General features: G+C 34.5%; 1 protein-coding gene across 4 annotated transcripts in view; it reads left to right on the top strand.

Annotated features, from left to right (window-relative positions):
* Window positions 1-24,651, top strand: part of Rad9 (cell cycle checkpoint control protein Rad9) — a 242,435-nt gene that overhangs the window by 164,844 nt on the left and 52,940 nt on the right. For all 4 annotated transcript variants that reach the window (XM_090413858.1, XM_090413854.1, XM_090413855.1 and 1 more), the window contains one exon: window positions 11,097-11,252. In XM_090413858.1, the coding sequence (XP_090269984.1) occupies window positions 11,097-11,252 (156 nt within the window). The remainder of the gene's footprint in view (window positions 1-11,096; window positions 11,253-24,651) is intronic.

Raw genomic sequence — 24,651 nt, 5'->3', positions numbered from 1 at the left:
AGTTCATACCAGTCCACTGTCTGATATCTGCCAGGCAAGATTTTCTTTGTCTTCCTTGTCCTCCTCTTCCATTTATCTTCCCTTTTATAATCAATTGAAGTATCTTATATTTTTCATTACGAAGTAGGTGACCAAAATATGCAGTTTTCCTTCTTTTTATGGTATCTAAAAGTTCACGTGATTTCCCCATTTGTTCCAGTACTTCCTGATTGGACGTTTTTGCTGTCCATGGGATTTTTAACATTCGTCTGTATAACCACATCTCAAAGGCTTCAAGTCTTTTTATTGATGTTGTCGTCAAGGTCCAAGTTTCTGCACCGTACAGCAGTACAGACCATACATAGCATTTAACCATGCATGCTCTAAGTTTAAACTGCGGTTACACAGTGTTGATTTCATCAAGAGAAAATTTTTTCTTGCCATTTCAATTCTAACTTTTATTTCCATTTCTGGATTGCAATCTTCATTTAACCAGCATCCGAGATATTTAAACTTTGCCACTCTTTCTATTTGTTTCCTATTTAAAGAAAGTGCTAAATTAAGAATTGGTTTCTTACTTATGACCATGAATTTAGTTTTGGTGATATTTATTTTTAATCCCATTTTTTCACTCTCTGCATTTATTAGTTCCAAAAGATTTTGAAGATCCTGAATATTGTCAGCCAGAAGAGCTGTATCATCGGCATGTCGGATGTTATTGATGATTTCACCATTTACACTAATCCCTTCCTTTCTTCCTTCCAAGACTTTTTGGAATATGGCTTCTGAGTAGATCTTAAAAAGAAGAGGTGACAGCACACATCCTTGCCTTACTCCTCGTTTGATGTTAATGGAGTCTGTAATAATGTCATCAACTTGAACACATGCCTTTTGGTTCCAATATAAGTTTTCAATGATCCTGATGTCTTTACCATCTAATCCAATTCTTTTTAATAGTACAATCATTTTAGCATGTTGGACTTTGTCAAATGCTTTCTCGAAGTCGATGAAGCAAATGAATATTACCTTGTTTTGGTCAATACATTTTTGAAATAAGATCTGAGAACAGAAAAGGGCCTCTCTTGTTCCCAAGCCGTTTCTAAAGCCGAATTGGGTATCACTGATGGTGTCTTCACATTTTCTGTATATTCTTTTTTGAATTATTTTCAGAAACATTTTGAGAACGTGACTCATTAGGCTGATAATTCTATAGTCATTACAAGTTTTTGCATTTACTTTTTTAGGTAGCATGATGAAGGTTGACTGTAACCAGTCTTGAGGGATTATGCCTGTATCGTAGATCTTATTAAATAGCTTTACTAATATGTTAATGTTGTCACCTTCTAATAACTTTACTATTTCTGCTGGTATTCTATCTGGTCCTAGGGCTTTACCATTTTTAGCTGAGTTTAATGCACATTCTACCTCTGATTTTAGAATGCATGGATCTTCCATATGTTCATAAGTATTTTCTGGGTTCTGTCTGTTATCAGTAAAGAGCTCTTCTATATATTTCACCCATTCTTGTATTTTGTCATCCTTTTTGGATATAATTTCTCCCTTTTTGTTTCGAAGGATACAGAATTGTTTTTTCTTATATATACCTGAGGTCTCTTTCATCTTTTTTGTGTAGATTAAAATTGTCATGTTTTTCCTGTAGAATTTCTATTTCTTTACATTTTTCATTCATCCAAATTTCTTTTGCTTTTTTGATCTTGTGTTTAATAATTTTCTGAACCTCTGTATATTTTGTTGGATTATGATTTTTATATGATCTGCGTTGATCCATGAGAGAGAGAATTTCATCAGTCATCCAATCTTTCTTTTTTACTGCTCTATTAGGACATAAGGTATTGGTACATTTCTCTATGAAGACAGATTTCAATTTGTCCCACGATTCATCAACCCTCATGATGTCATCATTCTTAATAAGTGCTAGCTCTTGATTCAGATCTTGACTCAATTTGCTTCTTATCTCTGTGTTTTTTAATTTTCTCAAATCAAACCTTTTTTGTTGATGTTTCTTAAGCATAGCTTTCAGTCTAAGTTGTAACTCTGCCACCAGTTGGTTAAGATCAGAAGCAATATCTGCACTAGGATAGGTTTTTGTACTCTTTATAGAACTTCGAAATCATTGATTAATTAGTAAGTAATCAATTTGGTTTCTGACTATATTCCCATTATTATCCTGTGGTGATCGCCAAGTATACAATCTTCGAGGTGGTAGCTTAAATCATGTTTGTGATTATTAGCTCCTCTTCCTGGCAGAATTGAAAAAGACAGTCACCTCTCTCATTTCTTGTGCCCAGTCCATGTTCGCCAACTACATCTCCACTTCTACCTTTCCCAACTTTAGCATTGAAATCACCCATGACTATGTTAATATCATGCTTTTTGTGTTTTTCATTAGTTCTTTTAATTGATCATAAAATTCTTCAATCTCGGTATCACTCTTGTCAGCAGTAGGGGGCATAGACTTGTATAAGATTAACATCTAGTGGTTGTCCTTTCAATTTTAATAACATCATCCTATCTGAGTAAGGGATGAAGCTCAACAGTGATTTATTGATATCTTTGTTTATTATTATTCCAACTCCGTTTTGATGGTTGTTTTCACAACTTCCAGAGTGATACATTGTCATGTCATTGACTTGAGTTTTGTCTGATCCTGGCCACCTAACTTCACTCATTCCTAAAATTCCAATTTTAAGTCTTTTCATTTCTTGGATAGCATTTCTTAGCTTACCTGCTTCATACAAGGTTCTGACATTCCAGGTTCCTAGTTTTACTGAGCGCACCATGTTGAGCCCGGAGATTCTTCGCACCCCTGTCCCATTTAAGGGACGCCGGTAACTCAGGGCCATTTGTGTAGATTTGCTCGCCATGGTGGTTAGTCTGGAGAGAGAATAGAGCAGTAGTTTCTCCATTTGCTTTCTGCTCTGCAGTATTATAGACGTACACAATAAACTGTATTGCCATCTGCAATTTTCTAATCACAAGCTTTACCGTCATCATGAGACTTCAACCTTGTGTCAGTACTGACAAAGCTGCTTCCCTTTGTCAGAGGATTGAATCCTTTATTTTTCCTTGTAACCCTAGGTAGGGGCCCTAACTGGGTACTGACAGCCGGAGCCAGCTGAGCCCAGGTTGTTTATAGAGGTTTGCTCCTCTGAAGATTCTTCCGCACATTTCACTGTTGGGATACAAATCCTCTTCCACTGATTTGTCCGTTGTTCTTCACAGAGGTCCGTTAGCATCCTTGTAGGGAGTGCACCCTATGGAAGGTCCCAGGGAGCACGACGTGGACTTACCTGACTCCCCTTCACTTGGTTAGACTATAATAAATTTAGTTTAATCCTTTACCCAAGTGTGAGCAAACAAAGTTTGCGCCTGAAAATATCTTCAGGACTGGGGTAAGTTAGTACAACACCGGGCAACTGAGAGCAAAGGTGGACCAAGCTAACATCGCTCCTATCTCAGTATCTCCCATAATGCAAAACACATCTCCATGCGGATGCTAGCTTGGTCCACCTTTGCTCTCAGTTGTCCGGTGTTGTGCTACCTTACCCCAGTCCTGAAGATATTTTCAGGCGCAAACTTTGTTTGCTCACACTTGGGTAAAGGATTAGACTAAATTTATTATAGTCTAACCAAGTGAAAAATAAACTTTCAACATCTTTCTCTAAATCCAGAGTAATTTAATAATAAGGTGGCACACCTTTTGGCAACTCCTATAGGTAAAGATGACCTCTCCATTGCTTCTGCCTTGGTATCTCCACTTCTGGGCCTGGCTCCCACTGACGAGACCTCAAAAAGGTCGAAACCGGTGCAGCTCTGTCTCTGAGTGGGGCCACCACTGAGATTATGCCTCTGCTTGGTGGTGGGCTGAGCCTCTCACTGAGTGGAACGATGCTGAGTTGGGCGATCTTTCAGGATTGTCTTATTTTTAGAGCCCGCTTCACCTATACAATTGTCGAAACTTTTACATAACTGTTTGATTCTTTTATCCAAAGTTTTATATCTTAACCTTTCTTCTTCATTTGCTCCTCTTTTTCATGTTCTTCTTTCATCAATAAGGTTGATTACCACTTGAGTTATCCATGTTTTTTTCTTTCTTCTTGTTTATTGATGTGGTTTTTAGCAGATGTTATGATAGCTGCTTGTAGTCTATTCCACTGAGAGGGTTCATTTTCGTTTTGCAACTTTGCAGACAGCAGTTCTGAAATATTTTCATTAAATTTTGATTTTACTATTGGATTTTGTACCATTTGCAGATCCCATTTTAGGGGTTGACTTCTTTTAAATTTTATTGTTTTCAGGCGAATATTCATCTTCATTAAGACCAGTCTATGATCAGATCCACAGTCAGCACTTGGCATCACCTTTGAGTTCTGCATTCCGTTCAAGTAATGTTTACTGACTACAATATAGTCTAATTGAATTTTGTATCTTCCATCCGGACTTTCCCATTGGTATCATGCTGTTCGTTTTTGTTCAAAATAAGTGTTAGTTATAATGAGACTGTGCTTGTTACAGAAATCAATCAGCTTTTGTCCTCTCTCATTCCAAATTCCAAGTGTAAATGGATCTATGTGTGTGTAGATGTTCTCTCTGATCCAACTTTTGCGTTACAGTCACCCATAGCACAAATTAATGTTTACTGACTACAATATAGTCCAATTGATTTTTGTATCTTCCATCCGGACTTTCCCATTGGTATCATGCTGTTGGTTTTTGTTCAAAATAAGTGTTAGTTATGATGAGACTGTGCTTGTTACAGAAATCAATCAGCTTTTGTCCTCTCTCATTCTGAATTCCAAGTCTAAATGGACCTATGTGTGTAGATGTTCTCTCTGATCCAACTTTTGCGTTCCAGTCACCCATAGCAGAAATAACTCGATCTTTCTTGCCTCCAACTTCCTTTATACACCATTCTATTTCATCATACATGATATTTATTTCTGCTTCTTCATTCTTTTCTGTAGGAGCATATAATTGAATGATCAGCATATCTCTAGGTTTAGATTTCACTAGAATTGCCATTACTCCAGTGGTGGGCCATTAACTTTGAGGGCCCTGGACTAACACTCTTTGGGGGCCTATCCAATTAACCAAAATTAACCCAAGTTTGGGTTAGTTGTGGCAACTCATTTGCCATTTTGTCGAAAAACTGTTTTTTTTTTAATCCTTTTTTAATAGAAAAAATCATAGGCAACAGACATTAAAGTACTTTTTTATTTTATTTAATGCACTTGGATATACAAACTTTTATATACAGTTATAATGAAAAAAGGTTTTGTATACATAATAAACATCAAACATAAATAAAATATATTAGGTATTACTTTTAGTAATAAACAAAAAAATGAAACAAATTCTCACGTCAAGAATAAAGACTAAGAAAAAAAAATAATAATACTTATTCTTAAAAATAAAATAAATAAAACATTCCAGGAGTTATATAATGTAAGTTTTTTTTAATACATTAAAGAGACATTTAAAGAGTAACTCTTCTGCATTTTTGTGCTGCAAATTCTTTTATTTGATCATCACATTGTAATTCTTTGGTTAAATCACAGTTTATGGAAAGAATTGATAAATTCTTTTTTTAATTTAATTTTTCATTTGTCATTGTTGTCCTATATTTGTTTTCTATATAGGACATCCTGGAGAAGGATCGCTCCGCCTCACATCTGGTGATTGGCAAGGCCAAAAAAATTTTTAAATTGTATAGCAATTCGGAAAAACATCGACAAGTTTCTTTTCATAAATTAGCTTGAATATATCACCGCATGAGTCTGGCTTAGTCTGTAAGTAGGATTTTAACTGAATGCATTCATCGACTAAATGTTCGTCTATATCATCCGAATAATAATCAATAACATTACGTGCACTTTCTAAGTCAATATTTTTGATATTAATGTCTTGCAAATCCATTAAAAATTTGAATCTTTTGCTAAATTCTCTGTAGACATGGCCTCTTCTGTTTAAATCCATAATCAACTTATCTAATGCAATGTATAGCATATCCCATTTAAATTTTTCTGCTTCATTTAGTGAAACTTTCTCTGTAGATTTTTTCGAAAATTTTGAAGCAATACGTCTCTTTTTTAAATCACTGTATTCTTTTTCCACACTAGTACTTGATTTTTTGGCTGTCTCCTCGTATTCGTTTAGTTTCTGATCTGATTTTTCTTGTAAGTTGCTCACGAATACATCTAATGACATAATCAATTTCTCACCTTCACATATATCTAAGCCTGGGGTCTGAACTTTTTTGTTAACTAAATTGAATCTCTCTAAAATTTCTTCCCAAAAAACAGTTAAAATTGCATTTTCAAGTTTCACCAAATCATTATATAATTTCTGTGCCTCTCTTTGAAAATCAAGTTTCTCATTTATATCGTCACCAAACGTTTCAGCATCATAGTGACAAGACTGTCTAGTCTGGCTTAAACCTTTTATCGAAAATTTTAGTTGTGTTTCACGAATTAGAAGTTCCCACCTATGGGTAGATGCAGAAAAGAAAACATATATATGTTTTCTTTTCTGCATCCAAAAAAGTTCACAATTTGAGTTGCAACTTTAATCGCTTCTCCTCCAACTAGATTTAGGGATTGCACAGCACACGGCACATAATCAGCGTATTTATTTTTTTGTTTGAGATGTGCTTGCACACTATTGTATTGGCTGGACATATTTGCCACGTTGTCAAAAGACTGTCCTCTACAATTATCCAATGGCAGTCCATTTTTTCCTAGAAATTCTTGTAAGGAATTGGATAAAGATAGGCCAATGTGACTACAAATTTTGATGAAAGATACACATCTTTCATACACTTTTCCCTCAAAATAATATCGTACTATAATAGCTAGTTGGTCATTGTGGGACAAATCTTGCTTCGAGTCCATCACAATTGAGTAGTACTTTGCATTGTCACTATTTATTTCAGCTATAATTCTTTTTATTACTTGTTTTCCCATAATCTCTATTATTTGTTCATAAACTGTTTTTGATAAGTACGAAGTGAAAGGCTTCGGTCGCAGTTCTCGTTGTTGGATATGTTTGCGCATGAATGGATCGAACTCTGCTAGTAATTCCAGAGCCCCCATAAAATTACCATTGTGCGGAGAGCCAAATATTTCCTCGTGACCTCTGAATGCTAAGTCTCTTACACTTATTTAAATTAAGGGGATATTAAATCCCACATTGTTATTAATATCCCCTTAATTTAAATAATGTTTTACATTGCCGAAATGAAGCCTATTGGCTCTTTACTTTAAATAACTCTTACACTTAAATACTTCACAACTGCAGTAACACATTTTAGGACATTGTGGTAATATTCCGTATCTTTTTCTTAGTTGCTCCTGCAACTGTGTGTCAATAACAGACTTTTTTCTTTACGTGTTAACCATACTAACAATGATTTCCTATGTTCATTGGAATTTTCGTGACTTTCTAAACATGGTCCTATATGTTTCAAGTCAGAGAATCCGGTTGTGTATTGAGAAGGTATTTCAGAGAAAAGTTTGCGCACTAGACAAAAAAACACTTCCCATACTGGTAGAATAGTACAACCAAGACCTTTCCAGTAATTGACCATTTTTAATTTTTTTTTGCAAAGAACTTATTTGAAAATGATCTGTTTTGTTCTTTGTGTAATACCTTGTTGAAACTGGATATACACGTATATTTTTTGGATCTTTAATTTGGAAATAAGTAATTTCATGTGAGAGACAGTGATTAATAAAATTATCATTTAGCTGTGTAGGCCACACACCTACGTCAACATATTTAGCAAGCAACTCTGCATTTTTTAAAGCCTCTTCTGCCTCTTTATCACTATCTTCTTGCAAAATAGCAACAGAGACTTTAGAGAGCTGGTCATCGTCTAGGTCTTGTATATTTTTATCTGATACTGAATGTCTGTCAACATCAACATTGTTTTTAAAGGTTCTCGCTTGTGATTTTAGTCCTAGTAATTCTTCGTTATTGTTATAAATGTTTTGTTGTTTTTTCTGATTCTCTTCGGTTAAGTTATTCTCTCTTTCGCTTATTACTGCACCTATATCGTTTAGATTTTCATTTTTATTTTCCAATACAAAAAAATTTGAAATTTTGGCACACTTCTTTTTTTTTCTCTATTTAATTGTATTTTTCGTTTTTCAGCTCTGCTTTTATATTTTCTACCAGACATTTTTTAGGTATTTATTTAATCTGAAAAGAAACAAAAAAAAAACCTAAAAAAAATCCACCACCATATTAGGATATTAGGTTGTTTAACGTTTAATGTATATTCATTTAGTATTTAGTAAACTTTGCCAATACTTACCAGTAAAGAAACGAAACACCCGAACAGTACACTTCACCGAACAAATGACTATTTAATATTCAACTATACTGTACCATACATAACCTCAAATGGTGAGAGCAGAAAGTATATATGTGAGAGCTACGCTAAGCTAACAAGCTTTAGATGAGCTGGATGAGCTAGACTTGCACTCCCATTTCGACGTTGCTATATTATTTGCATAATTGACAAATGACAAAGTATATTTTGATTTTACTGACTATCAACAGAGGTGATAGAAGACAGAGCCGTATTTACTGTCATTTAAAACATTGATATTTAATTCAAATCCAATAATGTTGCAAATTAACAATTTTAACGTTACCTAGGTACAAAAAAATTTTGTATAATTTCTTTTTTCTTAAATTTGTAATTTAAGTTGTTTTGATTTTGATTTTTTTGATCGCGAAGGGGTCCTTTGATTGAACGGGGGCCTGGGCTGAAGCCCATAAAGCCATGCCTAAGTCCGCCCCTGCATTACTCTCTGATTTTTTGATTATATGGATAATGTTTTTATTAGTTTTCTTCTCTACAATAAATGCTACACCTCTTCTTGATATTTCACCACCTGATGTATACATTTTATATATCTTGCCATTTGGAAGTTTCAACTCAAAATCTGATGATCCTTTCCAAAAAGTTTCACTTATTCCTAATATACTAATATTCAATCTCTCCATCTCTCTCATCACATTAGCCAATTTCCCACATTTATTCAATCCTCTTACATTACATGTAGTAATGTTCAAGCAATTTCTGCGTTGAATTTCTTTATAGCAGTCACGGACTGATGATACCACAGGGCCTGCTATATCACCCTGACATCACCATTCTGGGCATATTGAGACTACCTGGGCTTTAATTCTTTTCTGTTTAGACATGATACTTTACATGGCAGCATTTTTTACGGAATGGGCTGCCAGAACCATTCAGCCCCCAATATGAATGGAGGACCGCAGCGGTCGTTGGTTAGTGGGTCCCATGGACCTAGCTGGGAGGCCTACAAAGTAGTGCCACCGACCATCCCCCCCCCCCTCATCCGCAACTGAGGGGATGCCCCAATGCGCTGTGACAGCCCAGCGACCAGCTAACACTGTATAGATAGATAGATAGAACACAGATTAGGTGGTCTTATTGAGGTAGACAAGTTTCCTCTCTAACAGTGCTAGAAAATCAGCCAGAGAAATGCACAATTACATGCATAATACACCTGTCTTATGTCTTTAACACTATAAATCCCAAATCCATCCTGCCTCAGAGTGTTGTTCTTGCCACCTTGCATGCAAGAACATGTAACATGGATCAAAATGCTATCCAGAAGAGGATAATCCAGTTAATTGATTTCTCTCTATCCCTCTCCGCCTCTCCCTAATGCAGACTAACTGCAGTCATTTTCTCATAATGTTCTGTTTCTGCCTATGTCTCTTCTGTTTTCATAGGCTCTCTTCTGCTGAAGTGGTTTCTTGAATCTCATTTTCTTCCTGAAGCACCAGTACAGTATACTGTGTTATATTTCTGAATTCTGAAGTGTAGAATCTGATGCTTAGCAATAATTAACAATAATCCACTTATTTATCCGAGTTGCTTGTTAATATAAATTTTTTTGAGGGAAACGGACATCAGCATTACCTTTATAACTCTTTAGATTCACTTCCTCAGGAAGATAAGCATATTCTTAAGATGGAAAGAGCATCAATCTAATTAAATTGAGAAATGTTTATAATATCTACCTAAATACTACATGTGATATATTTTGGATAAATTATTTTTATGCATAGGGCATGTGTAATGTACTTGCAAGACCTACATATCTCCTTTGTTGAAAAAACCTGGGTTCAAATCCTGTGTAGGATGTGAGGAACATTAATAAGGACTTTAACTGAAGAAGTTTTCTCTCTAACAGCACTAGAAAATCAGCCAGAGAAATGCACAATTACATGCATAATACACCTGTTTTGTGACTTTAACTACTTCAGCATTATATCCAAGTAGCCCCTACCACTTTTGGAGGCTGTGAACACTGAGCTGTCACATAATCTGGACTAAACGATGTTTAGTCTCCACAAGCATTGTTGTGGAGACTAAACATCGCCTCTTTTCAAGTAAATCGGACCTCCAGTAAGTAGGCAAATGTCTCACATTTTGCAGATACTGCATGGATGTTTGTGAATAAACTATCGGATTGTGATGGCCTTAGGCTGGAGAGTGAAGATGCTATACGCTCAACTAACCAGTCTTGCAGATAAATGCCACAATTGATTAAGACATGGGCTGTGTTGCAAAGGAAGTTGGCAACCACTGTCATATACAAGATATATCAAGGATGATGTTACAAGTGAATTTAAAGTTGAAAAAAAATTGTGTGCCTGGAAGCAATGAAAAATCACTTATGCAGTATTAGAAACTTTAATTCTCATGCTGCAGCTTTCATTTTTAATTTTATTTTGTGAACTCAACCCCCCCTCCATTGTTTCATGTGTTTGTTTGTTTTGCTTAGTGTTTATGATATGATGAAGTTGACAACATCAAATTATAAAATACACATCAATTTAATTTTTCTGTGGTTTCCAAGTAATGGAAATACCAAGATAACCAATCACAGTACACAGTAATAATTAAATGTAATATATATATATATATATATTATATTATATTTTCAGTGATATATAAATAAATAATTCATAGTCACTGAATATGTGGAACAAAAAATGTAATTCTAAATATTATATGGTAATTTTTCTTTTGCTTGTATAAAATTTTGCAGCCCTATTATATTCATTGTAAAGAATGTAACAGGATTGGAAGTGGAATTTGTGCTAGCTAGTTTATCAGAAGAGATAGCTATTCAGACCAATAGAAGCACTTCAGAATACCAGTCTGTTAAAAAGTTCAGCAAATCTTCATCACTGAAAAATGCTGGGTGTGTGTTTTTATCTTTTTTATTTCAGATGTTAATGCAAGTTTCTTTTGATTTTATCTTTTAAGTAGTTACTAATTCTTATTATTGAAGTATTTCTCTTTGATATCACACAAAATATTTCTTCATTTTGATGTCAACAAATATGCAAAGTTAAGATAGAAGTTATTGTCATTTTATCATATAGCCCTTAATACTACCATATCAAGATCACTGTGCTCAGATTTAGTAATCTGAGTTCCATGGAGATGAAGAAGTGGCAGGAGGATTCAGAAATATATGACCAAGTGGGGTGACATGTCTGTAGAATACTATGAAGATTGAACATTTGTCGGTTTTAAATTTTGATGAATAGGTGAAAAAGATGGGATACAACAGAAATTTATAAAAACTAATTTTTCAGGATTGATGCAGAATAAATTTTTCAGCATAGGACAGGAGAGAAAGAACAAAGCATCACCTCTGGAAAATGATTGTAGTTAGCATGTGAGGACTAATTGTTTGGTGAGAGATGAATGAGTGGAATGGGTTGCCAGAGAGAGAGAGCATTTCCAAAGAATGTGGCATTATTTAAAGATTAGCATAATATATATATTATTATAAAGTAAATGAAAACTTACATTTCTGAGCCATAAAATATCAAGTGCTTCACTGAAATTTGCACATATAATGTATATCTGTTTACCAAGTGGCATAAATTCTTCAGAATTTTATTATTCAACATAACTTTTTTTGTGTTAATCCCACACATGAGAGTCCTTACAACTTATTGTACTTTAGTATTGTGCATTGAATGGGCAGAATATTGAGAAAGAAAAAACTTTACCATACCTTTTCTTGAATTCATTCACACTATCTGCACTCACCACCTCCAAAGGTAAGCCATTCCAGTCACACACACTACTTTATGAATGAAAAATCTAGCTGTTATCCCTTTCTTAATTGCATTCATTCTTAACTTCCATAGATGTCCTCTCATCCTCTTCCCACTCTCCATAAAATAAAATTCTATTTAACGGTATCCTGCATGACCTTTTCAGAAAATTGTAGGTCTCTATCATATCATTCCCTTTTCTCCTGTTTGCTAGTGTCTACAGTCCAAAAATTCTCAATCTGTCATAATTTACATTCCATCCTGATGTCATCTTTAACACAATTTTGCACCCATTCTGCTGTATCTTCTCAGAAACCAGGAAACGTTTGCTATGTGGCCTCTGAACTTCAACTTCCTATCTAATAAAACTCCAGGATATCTAACTTGATTATTCTTCTGGCATAATTCTTCCAATATAATAATCCATTGGATATTTCAACACACCAAAGTGCATGAATTTACATTTAGTAATATCGAACTGACAGCCATTTTCACATGCCCAGCTTATTCAAATCATTTTGCAGCTATAGCAAGTTATTTGCATTCCTGATTACCCTGCTTCTTTTTGCACAGTCAGCAAATAACTGTATGTATCCTGTTAAATCCTTCCGAGTGTCAATGTAAAGATTGAATAATGATGGTTCAAGAACTGATCCTTGTGGTACACCGCTGATCACCTTAAATCTTGCACTCACATCCCCAATACACCACTTTTTAATATTTGTCAGTCAGCCATCCTATTATCCAAGTTATAATATCTATCTTTCTTTCATGCTATCCTGTCATTGGCTTTAGCAAAGTCCAAAAGTATCATATGAAGTGTATCCATTCCATTTGTCTAATTTAGCTATAATATTATTATAAAATGTGAGCAAGTTGCTCAACATGACCTTACCTTAGTAAGCCCATGTTGTTTGTTGCCAAATATAGATTCTCTGGAAACCCATTTCTCTAAGCAAGCTGTTACCAACTTTTCCAAAATTTTATGTCAAAAAAAATCACTTTAGATTTATTCCAAAGAGAGAGAGAGAGAGAGAGAGAGAGAGAGAAAGATCTTGCCTAGAGATTTAATGTGGCATGATGTCAAAAGACAGCAGTACTTTTTTTTTTTCCAAGAAATATGACAAAATTGAGTTTTACTAGCATTAAAATCAACAGAATTATCAGCACCTCGTTGAAAAATGGTTTGCCGATTAGTAATTAGAATTGTAGAGGTTGATATTCTGTAATTTACTAAAATATACTGGCATGCAGCAAATTTTGGAATTGTTATTTTATTAGATTTTGTCCTTTTTTTTTTTTTTTTAATGATTTAATGACTACAAAAAGGGCAAGTTATTTGTCATTTGATTTCTGTTTTGATAGTAAATTTTATGATGAGGACTTAAGAAGCTCAGGATATTGTTTGAGGTGATTCAGCCTTTATTGACAAACAATAAAAATATCCATATAATTGCCACTATGTATGTTGACAGCTTCAGAACACTTCTGCTAAGCTGACTTCTTTAATTTCACCATCATCCAACACCTTGGATCTTTGCTTAACCAACTCTCTCTCCTTCTAGATATACCATAAATGTCAGCTGTGGGTCTTGGTATTTTCAGACCACAATCTTGCACACATTTCCTTTTCTATGGAATGTCCATCACTCAGCTATTCTCATTCTCGTTACGCTATAATGGAACAAAATTGGAATGACTCATTTTGTTCCATTGTAATGCCACCTAATTTCTGTGGCTCCTTTCTAGAGCGTGATTAATGCTTTTGCTTTCTCAATTCGCAACATTGCTTCTTATCTATATGATTCCTAACATTATATAAATCCCAAGTCTGCCTAATATTAGCATTATCACATTAGTGTTCTCGCATTTGGGATGGTGCTTTCAAAAACCTCCTTAAAAATGCTTGCTGCTGGAAGAGAACAGTCTACTTAATAGATGGCTTCCTTTCTCACAGATTTAGTCCATTAACTTTCTCATAAACATTTCTTTCTTTTTCTACATGTATTTTTTGAATGCTGCATTACCCAACTGGCCACCATCATTCTTCCACTTTTCTGTAAGTACAGGGTGTTCGGGATAAATTTGACAGTTTCGTAAGGAAAAAGAAAATCTTCTTTGTATCTATTAAATTTAATGAATTGACAAAAAAACATTACAGGCAGAGTTAATTACAATACTATCAACAAGATTTACTCAAAATAACCACCATTAGCATCGATCACAGCTTCAATTCTGCTTCGGAACCTCGAACAAGCTGATGCTACAGTCTCCCTGGGAAGGGCCGCAAAAACTGTTTTAATTTTATCCATTAACTGGGCTTTTGTATTACTGGAAGTGCGATTGGTGTCTTTTTCAACTGCGCCCCATACAAAATAATCCATGGGGTTAAGGTCTGGGGAGTTTGGAGGCCAAACATTTGGACTGGTGAAGTCGTAGAAATTTTCAGACAACCATTTTTGACTTTTCCCAGAGGTGTGGCAAGGGGCCGAATCCTGCTGCCATACATACGGCCTACCATTGGCTACCCTTGTTATCCAGGGCTTGACTACAGTTAGCAACTCCACGAACAAAGCCCGAATTCCAATGCCAGGGTTCTTCAACACCTGTTCCTGCAGATTTGCGAGGAATTCTGCTGTACGAACGCAATCAGATCGTCTGCTAGGGATCTTTCTTCTTGCTACATCCTCGTAGTCACCATTGCAAGTCTCTAGTTCATGCCTGATTGTTTTTACTGTATTCAGGGAGCATTGGGCAGCAGTCGTAATATCCTTATTTTGATGGCGGGCACGAATCATCATGATACAAGTTATTCTCTTCCATGATTCAGGTGGGTTCCAGCTATCCATCCTTTCTGACATCTTGTATATGAATGAAGAAGGGTCCAAACTTTTAAATGAAGAGAAGTGTGTGTTAATACATGTAACTTACGGAAAAATATAATTAATTATAAATATGTCAAATTTATCCCGAACACCCTGTATGTAAAGCCATGAGCAGCCTTCTTGTGCAAGATTTAAACAGTTCAGCTGAAAACTTGCCAAATTAACTTATATTTCTCTAATTCCATGTACTCTATTCTTTGGAACTGCATTCCCTTCACCATTTTTCTTGAAGTATTAGGTCCTTCAGCAGTTCATGAAACACATCAGCAGGTTTATGATGTACACTTAAAACTTATGTATAAATTCTTTCTCCATGTATGCAGATGCATTTATATTTGAAATTATGCTTCAGACCCTCTTTACTATTATTTTCAAATTGTCAGAGACAAGAGTTAACAGTTTTAATCATATATCAAATACACAGAAGAGCATATATAATTAAGCACACATGATGGATTATAAGAAAATTGACTAATTGTCTTTAAATTTCCAAAATCATATTTTCTATAATTCTTGAGCAGTCTAATTTAATGGCGGTTTTTCAAGAGAAACAGAAAATAGTATCAGCAAACATTCTTGTACACAGCTACACATATACACCCAAAGAACAATAATAGTACATATCTATACCTTATTATATATATTTTCATCTATGTTTCAGTAGGAACCAATTACATTAATGATTTTACTCACATGCTTTTAACTATCTAAAGCTAAACATAATTACTTTGGAATATTCCTGTTATTTTTTAATTGACAGATGTCAGGGCCATAATAACACTTATATAGTTTTCCTTTTCAGCTGTCAACCACAAAAGTTCAGATCATACTTACAAATAAAGATAAATTAGTTCATCCAGAGGAACTTGCATTAATAGAGCAAACCAGTGTTTCTTCCTTATATTTATTTTTGAGACAATCTAACAACTCTTCTTTATTTATTTTTACATTGCTTTATTTTTACTTCTCTAAACATTTTTTTTTCACATGCCTATCAACTGTCCTTTTTCATCTCTTAATATAGCATACTCTGTATTTTCATCATTGTTACTACATGAACAATGTCACAACAGCTGGGTATCACAAACAGCAGAGAAGAGTTCAGTAATTGTATAAAAGATACATTTATCACTGACATAATTGAGATGAATCTTCTCTTTTACTTAATGCTTCTTTAATATAATCTACAACAGTGTTCTCAAAGTGTGGTATGTGTACCCCTGTGGGTACGTGGCAAGTTTTGGCTATGCATCATTAACGCATGGAATCATTATTAAGAAAAAAAAGAACTATTTTAAACTTATATATAACTGAGTTACTATCAACCCAACGTTCATGTTGGGGCGATAGTAACTCGTGCCCTGCGATAAACAACATGCCCTCCCCAACAGCCACTATACTGAGGATGCAAGAAAAACAAGTAGTTTTATTATGTCACTGAATAAGGTACAGAGATATTTGCAGGCTGTGTAATATATTTCTCAACAAATAGTGTAATTAGAGACAACTGGGATAAAAACCGCACTAACTAATGAATCACATGTCCCCTCCCACAGAAACTGCTTTATAGACTCGAGCAAAACCATATGGCAACATCTGGTTTTGCTTGACACCATTCCATTGTGAACGTGTTAAAACTAAGAAATATATATGATTAATAATTAACTTAAGGAATTCCACTAAAGACCAACCACTTCCCCTAGACCTACCTGGTGTATACCAGGTCCCTTGTAACTGTAAGCTGTCCTACTTTGGCTAAACAGGCAGGACAGCGAATATCAGAATTTCAGAACACAAGGACCACATCCGTTTTCACCAGTATAGCCACTCTGGTCTTGCAGACCGTGCTCTGGATACACGCCACAGAATACGGTGGAAGAAAGCCACAATAATACACCGTAGCAAGTTCAAGTTTGAAAGGCTTTTCATGGAATCAGCCTCAGCCCTAAGAAACATGCCAAACCTCAACAAATTTGGTTGCATGAGACTACCCCAAATTTGGGAGACATACATCATGAGACCTTCAGCCCAACAACGAAGAATCCTACATAGCTCGCTAGGGGGCACCATCAGGACTTTTAGGAGAAACGATAGCTTCCTGCTTCGTCCTCATTTACCGTATGTAGTGCCTGCGTGCATGTGTCGTTATTGTAAGTTCCTTTGAAAATGGCAATGTGACGTTGCCGAAATATTGGAGATATATATTAAAGTTTAATTTTAATTTTTATTCTAGTGTACGCCGTGAATTCCTTAAGTTAATTAATAATCGTGTATAACCAGTGTATAAGCCTTTCTAAGAGAATAAGAAATATATAGTGAATGTATTTCAGATATTATAGAATTTGTTTGAAGAGAATTAGCATTTCAACTCAACTGTTGGTTTGCTTTTGTCTTTGGGTCACGCGATCTTTTGTTAATACCACACTAACCTACATTGCTGTCTGTTTCATGCTCTACTTTCACTTCTCATTAGTCATTTGTGAAGGATTGTTCATTACGTATCTCAAGTCTTATAAATTATTGGTAATTTTTGCTTGAAATAATGGGAAAGAAGATTGCGCTATTTGAGTAGATGACTTGGAAGATGCACACAAGGAAACCGCTCTCTAGGCTGGAAGTAGCAATAGCGAATAGGAACTTCATGGTAAGTCATACCCATTTTCAGTTTTTTTCTGGAAACTTTAGTTTCTGAAAATCTCTGCATGTATATATCTCTCACCACGATTTTTTAGCTTTCATTTTGGGAAAAAAAAAGTGAGAGTTAGTTATATTCGAATAAATGCATTAATTTTTTTAGGTTTAAAATTCTTAAGTATGGATCATTGGCTAAAGACTGGATTTATAAAATGCAAAAAAAGAGAGCAATATAGCATATACAAGTAGCTGCAAGAAAATGTTGATATTGTATCTGGATCAAATGAAATTGATAGAAATGTGTCGTCTGACATCTCTAAAGAACCAACTAAGAAGAGGATGAAAAAACTTGGTAAGCGTGATATGAATTACTTGAAATGTTGATTTTCATGGACGGGAAATGAAGAGGAACCTATTCCATAATGTGTCTGTGGTGAAACTTTAAAAAATGAAAGCATGAAACTACCTAATTTAAATCGCCATTTTGAATCAAAACATTATGATTACAAGGACAAACCTGTAGAATTTTTTTTCAAAATAAACTAAAAAATTTAAAAGAATCTCCAAAAATGATGTCAATCGTGTCAGGAGGTAAAAATATGAAGGCTTTTAGCTTCCTATCATGTGTTGCTATTATAGCAAAAAATGGTGCAGCGGAAACAATTGGTGAAAGTTTAGTCAAGCCTGCAGCAAAAATAATAGCAGAAATTATGATCGGAGATAATACAAAAAGGTCTTTTGATCGGATTTGCCTTTCAAATAGTACTCTTCATTTGAAGAATCACTGAAATGGCTGAAAATAAAAAAATATAAAACAAACATTGTTATCTGATATACGTAAGAGTCGTTATTATGCGTTGCAGGTTAATGAATCTACTGACATTACACATTTTGCAAATCTAATGTATCTTTCATATCTAATGAATGCTAGAAGTGTTCATTAAATAAGAAAAAAATTCAAAAACTTCATGACAACCTTTTATTTTGCCAACCCTTGCCAGAACATACAACAGGAGAAGAAATATTCAATAATCTATCCTATATATATATATATATATATATATATATATATATATATATATATATATGTATATAAAATGTGGTAAGCCTTTTTATGTCACTTTTTTTGAAACGTTTTGAAACTCGGGCTACCCTGAGTGTCGAGTCTTTAAAATTCGAGTCATCAGAATTCAAGGAGAACCGGCCTACCAGTCTGGAACACAGGGGGTTGGGCACCATAGGTGCCGGGGGGGGGGGGGAGGAAACCCCTTTCAAGTCATCAGAATTCAAAGAGAACCAGCCTACCAGTCCGGAATTCAGGGGATTGGGCGTCTTAGGTGCCGGGGGGGGGGGGGCTAGTATAAATATATTCAACAATATAAATACATTTATGCATCAAAACAAGCTTGATTAGAAAAGTTGTGTTGGAATAAGCACGGATGGAGCGAAATCCATGGTTGGATCTAAAAAAGGACTTCTTTCAAGGATTCAAGCTGTTGCACCAGATGCAAAGTCAACACACTACTGCATACACAGGGAGGCTTTGGCTACACGTATGTCTAACAGACCTAAGAAAAGTTATGGATGAAGCTGTAAAAATAAATGATATTAAAGGCCATCCTCTAAACGCCAGACTTTTCTCTCAACTTTGCAAAGAAATGGGAAGTAATCCTACACAACTTCTTTTCCATACCAGTGTTCATTGGCTTTCTCATGGAAAAGTCCTTACTCGTTTATTTGAACTTTGGAATGAACCACGAGTTTTTCTTGATGAAAAGTTTGAATTGAAAAAACCATTTACATAATTGGAAATGGCTCAGTCAATTAGCATACCTTAATTTGTCTTTACAAAGCAAGGAATTTCTATATTTCATATCCAAGATAAACCAAATGCCGCATTGGCAAAGATGAAGTTATGGCAAAGGCGGGCTGATGATGGAGAATATGATGCATTTCCATCTCTTCATGAATTGCTCACAAGTTCAAATGAACAAATTGATGATGATGTGAAATTACTAGCATGCAGCATTTACAAAGCTTACAAAAATCTAGAAAAGTATTTCTCTGAATTGGACATTAATATTGAGTGAATAAGATACCCTTTCACTATCAACAAATCTATGCCAAAAGGGTCTATTGCCAATAGAACAACAACAACTTTTAGAACTAGCTTCTGACTGTTTCTTAAAAAAATAAATACAACGAGAATACATTATCTACAAATTCACAATGAATTTCCTGAATTAACAGATAAAGCTCTAAGGTTCATTTTTTCCAAGTTCATATCTATGCAAAGTTGGATTTTCGGCCCATGTAGATATTAAGGTGAAGAAGAGGAACCACATTATAGATGTCGAACAGCATCTGAGATTGAAATTAACAACTACAGAGCCAAATTTTGCTGAAATTTTATCCTATCATAAGCAATTTCACTCCTCTCACTGATAAATTATTTAAATTAAGTAAAAATTTATAGTATCTTTATAAATTTTGTTCTATTAAAAATAAATCTTTTTTTTTTTTTGCTTACGTGTACATCTAAATTCAAATAAAATGGACATTTACAATGAAATATACTTCATTTATTATTATTATTATTTTGATAAGGGGGTACTTGTAATGATGAAAATTTAAGGTTTACACATATATCTGAAGTTTGAGAAAGACTGATCTTCAGAAAAATGTCTACAAGCGTTTTATTTCTAATATAAAAAAGTAGGCACACTTTGCTGATTCTTTTTCTACTACTGCTAAATGTTCCACAATCACTGTTGCTTCATCATTCTCTTCATGATGGAATATTGTTTTAGCAAGATAGCTTAGAATTTTATCAACTTAATGATATTTATATACATCTTTTCCTATTCTAATTTTAATAATTTAACTAACAGTAAAATTTATCCATAAATAAATTATGCAAAGATGTCTAAACTAGTTTAAATCTGTACACTAGTAAAATCCTTGACTCAGTACACAAGAGAGCAAGCAATTGGAGTAATTAATGACCTGTCTCTCACCATTTCATTATACCCTCTTTAACACAGATATTCAGTTACTGACACTTGCCAATGATTTTGTGGTTGTTTATTAGAATTAGCATTGGTAATTCTCCCACTTTCTTTGAAATTTGTTAAAGCACATGAAGTGAGTACTTGATACCTCTTCCCATTTCTTTTCCAAACTCACAGAACAGATTTTTTATTCTCTTCCTTTCATTTTTGAGACTTTTGGTACAGTCTTCCCTCTTGTCTATTTCCTAAAGAATACAATCTGTGATTCTTCAGATCCAGTGTTAGCAAGTTTTTCTTTCTGGCTCCCATGGCAGAAAGGTGAGAGTATTATTTCTAGGCCTTCATGAAGCTAGCAGACTTGTTGCAGTAGGCTAAAATCTACAATACAAATTCTCATCTATAGACTTCCAAATCTAGTTAATAAGAAGTGAACAGTCTACTTTTCCTTGGTCACATGATCCTTATACAGTTTCTACAGATGACTTCTTTTTCCTTCCAACACCTATTATCCTATGCATTATTTCTTGCATTTCTTATACAGTATTTTCTGTGTTTTATAGACTCTTCATGAAAATTTGTCTGAATTATATCATCTCTTCCACTTCTATCTGCTAAGCGCTGTAGAGCACATTCCCTTAATCAGCCCTTGTACTAAACATTCCAGAGTTTAGAGACAATCACATACCTCTTCTCTCTCTCTCTTTAGATATCCACAAATTCATAATATCCAAGTGAACAAATCTGTATACAAAAATCTAGATGAACTGATTTGTGCCTTATGCCATGGATCTTCTTTTCTTATTCCTACATATCAATATCCTATAGCAGTTATTTTTCCCAAGTAACCTTCACAATTTTTGCATTGTTGTGCAAAAATTGTTGTTCATCTTCTCGAAACAAAGCGCATGACTTTATGTTTAGCAACATTGAAACATCCACATTTCTTCTGCATTGCCAACCTATTTAAATCCTCTTCATAACATCACTTCAGACTTTCTGAGATTGCTTTTCCATCATTAGTAAATAATTGAACATCTCATCTCATCTCAAACCTTGAACCATATCATCAATATGTATGTTAAACAACAACGAGAACAGTGTTATGATTCACTGCTTGGTGTTCCTCTTCAAGAACATCACTCTCATTTGTCCCTCCTCTTCTCCATTACATATACAACCTTTTGGCTTTTATCAGTTAACTAGCCAAGCTACATTGACTGCCCATTGCAGTCCCTGTCACTTTCAACAGCAGTTTGTCGTTGCGATATTCTGTCAAATAGTTTTGCAGAAATCTAAAGAAAATTACTGTATAAGCACTCCTCTATTCAGCATAGTTGTCACTCTGTTATAAAACATAATTTGGTTATTAAAACAGACATCTCTTTATAAATTCTATGCTGCCCTTAGGAAAGATTCCTATTTTATAAATCCAGCTTCATATTCTCTCTCTAAGCAGCCTTTTCAACAGCTTCACCATCACACCTGATAGACAAACTAGCTTAGTTGGCCACCAGTGACGTGGATGTTCCCTTTATGCAGTGGCATTATTTTCTTTCTTTCCTACTCTTCAGAGGCCATTCCTTTTTTTCCCCGCATATTTGTTGAACAAATAAAGTACAGTTCCCACAGCATTATTAACATCAGGTTACTTAAAATTTTCTAAATACTTCGCATTCCTGGGCTGCCAGTCTTTCTTTCTTTACTTTCCAGCACTACTCCTAACTCCTCCAGCATGAAATAATACACTCACAAAATACTCCTTGAACATTTCTATTGCATTCTTCTGCAGATGTGATGCATGTGCCATCTCAGTCAACTAACATCAGTCTTCCATATTCATCTCTGTTTTACTAGCTACACACTATAAAATTTTCTAGAATTTTTCCAAAATTGGCCACTGCAGTGTTTCTTTTTTTATGGCAATTTCACCCTCTTTACTACACTTGTCATCCATTCATTCCTCCCTCTCACATACAACTTTTTGGCATTTCTTTTCACTAGTATGAACCTGCACCTTATACTTATTGTGCCACCCATGAATATTTTATTTTTTATACCTGCTCCATAATATCATCCTATTTCTCCACAGCTCCTGCATAATTTCATGATGCATTCATAAGCCCCACTCTGTTTATATTCCTAACATTAGGAATACAATCTGATATTGCCATCAGTAACTAATCTTGAACCAAGTCCCAGGCACTACTGATTTTCTGTCCTTTAACTGATCATGCCACAGTAGGTCAACTTTGTTTCCTCAGCGTATTCCTCTAAAAATTCCTATGCTCTATAAATTCACACATCTGTTTTGTTCAGCAGAACTTGCACCTGCCCAGCTACTTCCACAGTTAGAATTGCACTTCGCTCTATCTGGTGATGGGAGATGAATTTAACCACTGTTTACTGGATGTCTGAAAAAGTTCGAAAAACTTCTATCTTTGTTCTCCAAGATTTACAGTAAATATATAAAGTTAAAAAAAAAAATCATTAGCCCATTCCACCATGTGAAATTAAGAGGAAAAGAAAAAAAAAAGTTCATACCATTCGTGAGTTATCATAACTCAAACTGTATGACAATTTTTTTTTTTTTTTTCAATTTAGTTAAAAAGCAGTATGGTATGAGATGTGAAAGAATCATCATCAAATTCTTGATATGTACCCTCAAGGGTGTACAGGACATGATAGTACTGCATGAAAAACTTACACCATTATTAACTTCCTATTTACAATTTTCCTCCAAATCAATCTGTTACCAGTCAAGACTCCAACATTATCAGATCTTATATTTCTATCTTCTAAGGCACTTTTTACTGTATCAATCCACCTAAATCTTGGTCTTCCTCTGGGTCTTTTGCTTGCCAACCTGGCAGAGAACAAATACTTGTTTTGCTAATCTTTCTTCTCCCATTCTGTTTAAGTGACCATACTACCTGAGATTAGCTCTGCTAACACATTCCTGGATGCTAACAATATTAAGTTCTTTCCTAATATCCTTGCATTAAAATGTTTTTTTTTTTTTGCATTGTATTAATATGTTTTTAATATGATATTGCCACTGATGATATCTGTTCATCCCCTCTATTCTTTCTCAGGACTCATGTCTGTGGTCTTTAGTCTTTGGTCAAGTGTTTTATTTCTAACCCAGCTCTCAGATCCATAAGTTAAAATTGGTTTGAACACTGTCTTGTATACATCTAATTTAGTGTTTTGACTAATTTCTTTCTTATTCCATATAAATTTATTCAGTTGACTTCCTGCCATACCAGCTTTGTTGATTCTTTTGTCTGTTTCCATATTTAATTTACCATCTTCACTAAAAATGAATGGAGAACCTATAGAAATGTTTCACTTTTTCTATAGGTTCTCCATTCACAATGCAGTTGATATTTTCAGTGCTTCTGCCTATTTTCATTGTCTTTGTCTTGTCATTGCTGACCTTCATACCAAATCTATTACAAGAGTTATTCAATTTAGTCAGGGAATTTTGCAGACTTTTAGCAGATTTATTTAGAAGAGTAATATCATGTGCATAGAGTAAAAAGCTGAGATTAACATCTCCAATTTTGGTATCAGGTTTAATACCACTTTCTTTCATAATGTGATCCTTATAGATAATGAATAAGAGAGGGGATAATGTACATCCTTGTCTGAGACCAGATTTAACATTAAAACATCTTCCTATACTTCCATCAATTCTAACTGCTGAAAGAAACACCTACAAAAATTGTAACTATGTAGTTTTCATCAACAAATGGGTACATGAAGACAACAGTCAAAAACAAGTGGTCAGAATAAGATTATCAGAATGCCTCAGTAAGGAATGAACTTATGGAAGCTTACTTGAGAAGAGGCAAAGAAAAATTGTGGAAGAAAAACCTGGAGAACAAGCTCCATTCGGAGTAAGTAGAAGTTAAGAAGATCAGATTTTAACTTTATGACAAATAATTGAGAAATCATTGGAATATAACAAGGATTATGTACTTAAGTTTTGTAAATAT

Source organism: Typopeltis vanoorti, chromosome 24 (genome assembly GCF_054136105.1).
Source record: "Typopeltis vanoorti isolate ZY-2024b chromosome 24, IOZ_Tvanoo_1.0, whole genome shotgun sequence".
Classification (NCBI taxonomy): Eukaryota; Metazoa; Arthropoda; class Arachnida; order Uropygi; family Thelyphonidae; genus Typopeltis; species Typopeltis vanoorti.
Note: the sequence above shows the minus strand (reverse complement) of the source record. Positions and strands in the feature narration are given on the sequence as shown.